Source organism: Idiotropiscis lumnitzeri, chromosome 1 (genome assembly GCF_059441095.1).
Source record: "Idiotropiscis lumnitzeri isolate Australia: NSW breed Sydney's pygmy pipehorse chromosome 1, RoL_Ilum_1.0, whole genome shotgun sequence".
Classification (NCBI taxonomy): Eukaryota; Metazoa; Chordata; class Actinopteri; order Syngnathiformes; family Syngnathidae; genus Idiotropiscis; species Idiotropiscis lumnitzeri.
In genome coordinates, this window is record NC_142391.1 from 34,568,308 (window position 1) to 34,577,828 (window position 9,521).

General features: G+C 41.4%; 1 protein-coding gene across 1 annotated transcript; it reads right to left on the reverse strand.

Annotated features, from left to right (window-relative positions):
* foxn4 (forkhead box N4) lies at positions 1–7,986 on the reverse strand. Its single transcript, XM_088297372.1, has 10 exons — positions 7,323–7,986; positions 6,722–6,820; positions 4,257–4,423; positions 3,988–4,100; positions 3,788–3,898; positions 2,876–3,003; positions 2,699–2,795; positions 2,418–2,625; positions 1,941–2,330; positions 1–868 (listed from the first exon to the last, which is right to left on the reverse strand). Exons 2-10 carry the CDS (start codon positions 6,799–6,801, stop codon positions 621–623), a joined length of 1,542 nt encoding a protein of 513 aa, XP_088153498.1. The 5' UTR covers positions 6,802–6,820; positions 7,323–7,986; the 3' UTR covers positions 1–620.
* Positions 7,987–9,521: the final 1,535 nt, after the last annotated feature.

A 9,521-nucleotide genomic window follows, 5' to 3' on the forward strand; every position in this document is an offset into this window, starting at 1 on the left:
TTTGGCAAAAGAAACTTCATTTTTTTAATGGAACAAAATACACATCTAATATTCCATCCAACATGTTCATCACATATGTAAGGCGTCAAATCAGAATTACAAAGTGATAGCGCATGTCAGCATTTTGGAATGAAGTTGGGTAAATGCAGTCAAATGCGAGCTTTTCTGTGGTAATAGCCATTTGAACATTCAAATATATACAGCAAAAGGTTGACGAACGAACGGTCAATTTCCCCAGCTGCCTTTTTTCTCCCCTTTTTTTTTTTTATAAATATAAATAAAACAACACAGCAATAGTCTATCACAGGACTTCAGACAAGAGACGGAACTACAATATAGAAGGGCTTTCAAACAGTGAGCAGTAGAAAACCATGAAATGTCCTCCACAAAGTTTTTTGTTTGTACTTACACGGGCATCTTGAAGACTTTGCTTAGCAAAGCTCTCTATTGTGAAGTCTTAAAAATGCTTTTTTTTTTTTCATTCTGAGTGAACCGTTTTCTTGTGGACTTCACAAGAACTATTTTGATAGTTCCCAGCTGATTTGTACAAAAGAATGTCTCCAGTCGGTATCCCGTCAGTTATCCTTAAAATGTCACCTCCATTGAAGAGTCGTGTTGCTCTAAAGAAGGACGATGGGTTTGCTGCTGGCCGGGGAGCCCATGTACTGGGAGGAGAGGGTATCCTGTGATGTGTACGAAGTGTACAGGCCCGTCACCTGTACGTCTGACAGCGGCAGGTTTGCTCCGCTGGAGGCAGGAGGGAGGCTGCTCCCCAAATCACAGTCTGATAGTCGCAGCGGGGAGTTACTGAAGGTGCCCAACGCATCCAGGTTAAAGCTCTCGTCCTTCATTTCCTCCCATAGGTTACCTGAGGTCAGAAGGATTGATCACGTCAAGGCTTTGCGCTAAATGTTAGCATACAAGCGTGGTTGTTATTTTTGTTGCATCTCGATCAAGCTAACATTTCTCAATGTTCCCACTTACATTTTGGGATGCTTGTGAATATCAACATAATAACAATATCCTGACTATAATCTAGATTTTGCAACTATTTGCGAGGTCTTATAGCTGCCCTCTTCAAACAAATTCTTTTTCTGTGATCTTAGAAAAGCGAAAAGTGAAACCTCCGTTTATTGGAATGGGTATGCTCGAGCCCCACCTGCAACAGAGAAAATCTGCTACATAGAGAGGTACCATATCATTTTGAAAAAAACGTTTGACCCATAAGTAACACTAAGTAAAACTTGTAAAACACATAAAAAACAATCTTTTTAAACACATTGCACATGAACTTAAACATGAATATATATATATATATATATATATATTATTCTAGAACATAGTCAGAATCTGCCGCATTCTCTCTCAGGTCGACACTAAAGGATGCTTTTATCATCTGCTGGATTGATGATTATGATGCCTTTTTTTCTGATCTTTCCAAATAGAATATTTCAGTTGTACAAAAATTACATTCAATTCAGCAGGATGTGTCCTGACAAAGACGAAAAGGTGGAATCACGTCAACAATTTTAAAATCCCGGCATTGGCTCCTTGTGTGCTTTTGGATCGACTTTAAGGTTCTTTTACTAGTTTTGAAGTGTCTTAATATGAAGTTAAGGGAGCTTCTTATCTTTCAGAGTTGCTTTTGCTCGATGAACCCTTGTTGGTCCTCTAGCTCAACCTTTTAGCTATTCCTATACTCTATCTGAGGAACAGACTGCCAGAGTACCTCAGGGCTGCAGTGAATGTTCATGTCTTGAAAGAGTAGGCTCAAAACCCAATTTTCATTTTCGCTTTAATTAAAGTTGAATGATTTTATTAATCTTAACTTTCATTTCCTTGTCACCATTTATAGTAATTTATCTCTATGTTCATCTGTTTCAAATAATTTTAGCTTTCAAACGCAATACAGCAGGGAACACCATAATGGTTGCGCTTACCTTGAAGGGCAAAATCCATGATGCTGGGATCCAGTGCGTCCACCTCTGTGTGACTATCAACGTGAACGCTGTAAAAGTCGTCCGGAGGCTTGCTGGGTTGCTGAGTTAGCGGACTATGGGAGAGGTCGGGAACCGCATGGAGGGGCGGCGTTTGGGCCGGGGCCGGGGACATTGGTGCCAAGCGAGCTTGGGCCTGCAGCTGGGCTTGGATCTGATGGTGCTGGTGCATCGGTAAACATGGCAGGGAGAGGGTGACGATGGGCTGGGGCTGCTGCATCTGGGCCGTCAGCGAAAGGCCCGTTGGACAGCTGGGCAGCCGGGTCATGATCGGCTCGATTACTTTCCGCCTGCAGTTCTCTGGGCGGTCTGTGATCAGTTTGTCCAGCTCATCTGCACGACAGAAGACCGATGAATACCTCAAAAGTGTGTCGTTGCCGACTGCATTGCAACTTTTAACATTGTCAGTAAATCCCTGACCTGGATTAGCCATGCTGCGGCGGATGGCTGGGAGATCCTTGCGTTTCCACTTCTGCATCTCTTCCTCCATCTTGTCAATTTTGGCCGGGTTCAGCGCCCACAGACATCCCTTTCGGGATGAGCTGCTCGTCTTGTTCTCCACTTTCTCAAAGCATTTATTTAAAGACAGGTTGTGTCGAACTGAATTCTTCCATCCGTCTGGGGCTGTCTGCGGGGAAAGCGTCATGTGAGTCGCGCCTTCATTCATGATTCATGATCAAAATTAAGGGAATGCCTTTTACCTTGAAATAAGGAAAGTGTTCCTTCATAAAGCTATAGATCTCGCTGACTGGAAGGCTGCCCGTTTTGCTGTTCTTCAGAGCCATGGCAATCAAACAGCTGAAGTGAGAAATAAGTTGTGAATGAAGCGGCAATTAAGAGAGCAAGAAATGCTGCATCACTTGTGCTTGAGATCCAACCTGTAGGAGTAGATAGGTTTTGGGAAACATTTTGGCTGCAGGTCCTGTTCTTGTGGTGCCAGGCGAGGTTGCGGAAATAGACTTTGGTTGTTGAAAGGGACATTGCTGTACAGCCCGCCTGTTGAGCACTAACGGAAAAGGAGAATTATGGTATTATTATTATTGTTATTATTATTACTAGACTTGCAGCACCATATTTGGTAACGGAAGTGGATGTTGAAAATGCACCCTGCATAACCTACTCAAGCCGGACTGACTAATTGTTTAGATTTATGAAAGAAATAAGAAATTTACCACATTGCCTGACGCCAACAAAATAATCATTATGTTGTGGCTGGGTAATTTATAACAATAAAATATTTTGCCAGATTATTTAAATTTCCCCAAATCAATGTTTTGGGTCTGGAGAATTTAGAAGTATATGAGTACCGTATTTTCCAGACTATAAGGGGCACCTGTAAATAAGCCGAAGCAATCTTTTGGGGGGAAAACAAACAAAACAAAACAAAAACAAAAAAACCCCAAAACAAAACAAAAAAAACTAAACCAAAAGATATGCAAGCCGCACCACAATATAAGCCGCAGCTTTCTATGTTGAAAAAAATGATTTGTTTACTGCATGTACGGAATGATTTTGACTGTGAATGCACATAAAGGTCACCTAAAGAGATTGTTAAACAGCGCCTTTTAACACGACAACAACTTTGCTAATTAAAATAGAACAGACCCAAGAGAAAAAAAAAATCTAGATTTATTTCGCGTATTTTCTAGAACTATAGAGCGCCCCTAGTGGTGAAAGATAAATCCACTGAAAAGCTGCACCGTAGTATTAGCGGCATGGTTCAAAATCTAGGAAAAAAGTAGTGGAAAATACGGTACGTGACTGAGGGTTCATTGATTTGAGTGTGTTACCTGTTGTCCAGTTTGGGTTAGCGAGTACACCTGCTGTGGTGCTGACTGGTAAACTGAGGTAGGGCACTGGTACCCTGGTGAGGGCATTCCACTCATGGAGAACGGAGACATCTGTGAGGCAAGAATGCACACAATGTCGTCATGTATGGCTCGTAGAGCATGCACTGACGTATCCTTCCATGTGCTGCTCTTCAACTCACTGCCCCGCTATTCGTGTTGATGATGCTGATTCCCAGTGGGCTGTGCTGCATGTTGCTTTGCAGGTGGAGCATGGAGGACTGACCTCCCGTCATTGCCATGCTGCTTAGTTGGGCTTTAAGATGCAGAAGGTAGAATATTTTTTTAATTGAAGATTACATGACTATATATTCTAATTATCCATCCATTAATGTGCCTGCCTCTCATGGTGTGACCAGTTTGAGATGCAATTTTTTTTTCATTTTATTTAAAGTACCACTAGTCTACTCACCTGTTTGTTGCTCCAACAAGCTGCCCTGAGAGCCTCCATTACTGTGGCTGCGGGCGTCCACCATCTGCTGTAGTCGGGGCACATCCACCGAGGTGAGCCATGACAGAGACTGCAGGTCCCCGGGGAGGTCCTCCTCCCTTAGTTGGGAGGGGTCCGTGGTCAGAAGCCTTCAGAGAGGCAAAAGGAGGAGTGATGAGGGGAGGGCGGTGGGGCAAACAATACTGTCAGATCCGGCTCAGAGAGCACAGGTGGCATTTATATGTAAACTCCAAAGTGAACATTTTTATCTCTCAAAGTCAGAAGCCTCAGCTGCTCAGGGAGGGTGGCGTCTAGCGCAAGTGTATTTACTATGCCGTCTAGGATTTAGCATATAAGAAGATTAGCGACTGTTGTTAATTCATCAGGGACTATTTTAATCAACAATGAGGCAGTTAAACAAATCCCATTCAGAAGAAATCATCGGTTTTATTGTTGTAGAAATGGCATGGGGTGAATCTTATTTACTACAAAGCGCTAACTTTGGCAATGCTTAGTTAACTAGTTAACTAATTTATTATTTTATTTAGATTTGAATAATCCTAATATTTTTAGTAGGTTTATAATATGACAAAACTTAAGCATCAATGGTTTAGAAATGTATTTTTCATATTTTCTTTCAGTATTTTTTCGACTTATGTGATATCGGTTTAAGTCGTGAACTGCCATCTTGCAGTCGATCATGGCGTCTTTTATGTGGCCAACTTGAAAGAAAGAGAATGAAAAGAGAGGAATCCTCTTCAATCCTCTTCAGTCTCTCCTATGCCCGCACACACTAAGTGTTTAGTGGGTTTTGTAACAGGGGTCGCCATGACAACATATACTATTCACTTTGTGGGGACAGTGAAGGAACAACCCCCCACCGCACCCCGACACATGCACAAACCAAATCTCCTATCAAAAAAAAAAAATCAACCGTGTCAGGTGACCGTAGCGCAGCCCTCACCATTGGCTGAATCATACGTAAACAACACATGAGATCGTTTGAAACACGGCCCAGCAGCACATGTTGCCTGCAACAGTTGGCCTTGTCTATTGAAAAATGATCACCTATTGTATCCCAAACGACAAATCTGCCCAGTGGCACGTGGCTCTATTGTCTTGGCCAGACCCTTCCTTGATTGTTTCTGTCGTTTCTTTTCTTTGCCCCCAGGCCCTTGCATTAATCTGCCGGAATGACAGGCCTCACATAAGAGAGACAAATAGGATACCATCTGCTTCCCTGTCCCTTTCCAGCCTCCAGCCTCAGTAAAACCACGCCCAACACTCCATATCCACACCATACATACCCTCCTACCCCCCACCCCAAACCAACTTGTCTTCCTACATGAGGAAATCAACTTAGGGCCAGCAGGGGTGCAAATGCAGTTTGAGGTCAGACTTTGCTTTGTGTGTGTTTATGCGTGCGTTGTGACGTGACATCACTGCAGACAGCACGCGTCGACGGCACTGTTGGCATTGAGTTGGGTTGTTTTGATGCACACATTAAGTCACATTACTGATGTCATTGAGAGTTTTACTTGGAAATCTCAAATTTGAACTCCACAAAACTGTTGTTATATTACAAAAAAAAACCAAAAAAACTCCCACTTGGGCAGTTTCCATATCATTCCAGTAATCATACATCGGTATAATATAATAAAATAGAAATAATACATTTATAAAATGCTTATGGGCTGTAGCACCCCATCAGAGGGACATTTACAACAAATTAATTATGTAAATGTGTCCATAAAAAAAAATGCTTGGATGGACTCCATTGCCGGACAAAAAATATGTAGCTGGTCCTCCTGATGTGTCATGACCTAAAATTGTCCAAAACATGAAATTAAAAACAAAAACAACTTTGCCATACAAGGGCCTTTCCACCTCCCCTCTTCTTGTGCCACCAGCAAACTTAGAAATTGCTCACTGATGCATTACATGTTGAGCCGGTGTCTCCGTTTATCACCCAAGTCTTCCCAGAGGTTCAACAACACTAAATATTGAACCCCAAACCCACTCCCCCTCCCTCCCTTGCCCTCCCCTCTCGTCCTTGTCTAATTGGGAGCCACTTGTGCATGCGGGTGACCCAGAGAGCGCCCCATCTCCCCCTGAGCCGACGGCCCGAGAGGTTCAAGCTCTCCGTGTGCCGACAGCAGGAGTGTAAACAGAGCTGATGGTTTCTGACAGATCCATTCAGACTGAAAATCATTTATTCTTCTTGTCTTTTTTTCTTTCAGTTTTTTTTCCTTTTCACGCATCCCACTCCCTTTCTCCTATTTGTCATAAAGAGCTATCTTTCATACGTGTAGTTGTCATTTTTTTCCAAAAAGCTTTGCCAATGCTTACATGCAAAGTGTTTTGGTACATTGTGACCTCCAAATTGAAGCTCTGTTGATGACACAACAAAAGTTTTAAATAGTTTACTACAGTATTGATGGTCTTACCTATAGTCTTGTGGAGACGGATGATGGCCAGCATCCTCAATTATTCCTGACATCCTGGATGTAATTCCACCTTCTATCATTTCCTGGCCTATTTGATACCTCAACAGTGACAGAAATAAAATAAACATACTTTTACACATGCCACGATGATGCTTTAAACAGATACTCTGTAGATGAGAAAAAAGCGCAACATCGCTCATGCTGTGATCCAATTTATTTAAAAAACAAATATTTCATCCAATGATTAAATCCACACAGATGTAATTATTCATTCATTATGAGAAAGAAAAAATTGGTTTATTGTATTATACCAAATATTAGTTGCATGTTGTTGTTATTTGTAAACAGACAGCTTAAATTATTCTTAAACTCCTCTGGTAAACATGTTATTGAAAAACACAAAAATAGTTTTCTGACTTGAATTCATAGACTAATGTGTTGACATTAAGAGTAGCGCAGCAATTTAAATGTCTCATCATTTACCATGACAACAAAGACAGTAACAACAAAGCCCCAAGACATTAAAATCTCATTTCTCTCATTAAACCAAATATTCAACAAAGGGGAAAGTGCCAAGGATGAGAACATTCTCGCAATTTACCTGTTTTTGATGATATTGAAGAATGTGTGTATGGATCGTCCGGGAGACCATCTACTGTATTCCACAGTGCAGCACTTGATTCTCCCCCAAAAAAACCGTTTTTAAATTTCCCTCTCTGGAGCTGTCCAAGGCGCGCTCATGCGCAGTGGAGAGCTGAACGGCGCTCCCAGACAGCCCGGGGGCAGGAGGATCCCATGACTTTGACAGCTGCTTCCAACAGTCCCATTCACTGCAACTTCACTGCAATATCGGGCCGGAAAGACACCTTACAGATGTTCTTGCTGTTTTTTACGAAGGGCGCAAACGCTGGCGCACGCTTCCAAAGTAGCATCAGTGGCCAAACGCCAAAATTACTCCAATCTCCGTTCGTGACATTTTGTAATAGTTAGTTTCTCCATAAACTATTTTTGACATAAATCTGATGCGTACACGAAAATCTATTTTTGTAATATTTTCGTTCGAGCCGCACATTTGCTCGCCTTCAAAAAGCAAAATAAGCAAGGAAGCAAGGGCCCATCATTTTACAGAAAAAGATGAAATATCCCCATTTTCTCCTATATGCTCCTGTCAGGTTATTCCAAGAGCGGTCTAAGACGATGTGAGTGTCTACTTGTGGTGGCATCTGTGAATGAGATGGTGAACTTTTTTTTTCTTCCCCCAAGGGAAGTGCTTGAGGATCATTGCTTCCCGCCGTAGTGGCCGCGTCCTGTTCCTCTCAACAGTGGGAAAAAGAGCCGGGGAGGCGCGTGAAGGGAGGGCGGCTGGAGAAGGAGGGGGACAGGATGGATCAGCAGGTTCACTTAAGAAAATAGTTCATTCAGTATGAAGACTTGCATTTGTTTTAAACAGCAAACTTTAAACTAAAACTTTGTTCTAATCTTTAAAATGTGAGCAGTGACGAATGCCTCTCAGGAATGAAAAAATATAATTTGCAAAACTGTTCGCATCTAAGATGCTGCATGCATGCATCGACGATTTCAGCAAATTTTGTTTTTAATTTGAAAACCAATTGTCTTGATAAACCAAGGGCAAGGGCTTCAATGAAAGGTGAGACCATGATATGTCATTTGCTGTCTTACTAGTCCTTTAGTGTGTGTGTGTGTGTGTGCGTGTGTGTGTTGTTGGAGTCTTCAAAGTCTGCAGTGGCAGGACGTGAGCATCCCCATGAGAGCCCACAGATGGTAAATCGGTGTGTCACAAAGGAACAATCAATGATTACATGCATGAACGTAACGGACAAAAAAATAAGACCTCACAGAGTACAGCCCCAAGGTCCTAGTGCCCAACCGATTATGGATTTGCGCCACCAGTGTTTTACACTTATTGAGCCAAAGCACATATCATTTTACATTAGAAAAATATTATGTCACGCCATTAAAAAAATGTCACAAAAGGTGTATAGACTACATAGGTTGATTATGCAAAAGCCATCTAGTGGAAGATATTTGAATTGTTCTGTTTTGTCTTTATATGTCACTGGCCTTGATGGATGAGCAAATACTTTAAAAAAACTTCATTTGCAGGAAATAGTCAAATAGATAATACTTTTCTCAGCATGTAAATAAAATTGATATGTCTCTCTTAAACTGAACTGAAAACTTTGAAAACAGTGTGCAGTGGCCAGTGCTTGGGAATTATTACCATGGCACCAGTGTGGCCTCAACCAGGTCTTCACTGATTATGAGATAATTGGTAGACCAACTAGTCACATCATTAGGTACACACTCACAATTCTAATGTCATCTAATACACAAATATTATTAAAAGATGGTCTTCAAATGATGCATGTACTTCGATTTGACATTAATACAATAATGCCAAGTAAAAATGTCAATCATCTTTATAAAAGTGAATTTCTGATGCAGCATGTTTTCATCGTTTTCAGAGTGTCCCAACTATTGGGCTTCTGAGCCATGGCACATACAGCGTTTTAGAAAACGTAACGTTAAACCATAAAAAAAAATGTCACAAAAGGTACCGACTGATATAATGAGTTTGTCACAATTTTTTCACAAATTTATTTATTTGGCGAGAAATCTGCTCTTGTTTAGTTGATCTTTAGCTGTTGCTATTATTTTGTTTTATGAATGAAAATTAGGCTGATACACCGGTTAACTGTACCTACTGGTATGTATTGGCCTGTCACTATACTATTGCTGGCACACGTACAATGGATTAACAAAGATACATTATTTGTGC

Coding starts and splice junctions, on each gene's coding strand:
- foxn4 (XM_088297372.1), bottom strand. CDS start 6,801: ATGATAGAAGGTGGAATTACATCCAGGATGTCAGGAATAATTGAGGAT. Junction 4,424..6,721: donor CCGTCTCCACAAGACTATAG/GTAAGACCATCA, acceptor GCCTCTCTGAAG/GCTTCTGACCACGGACCCCT. Junction 3,899..3,987: donor TCAACACGAATAGCGGGGCA/GTGAGTTGAAGA, acceptor CTTGCCTCACAG/ATGTCTCCGTTCTCCATGAG.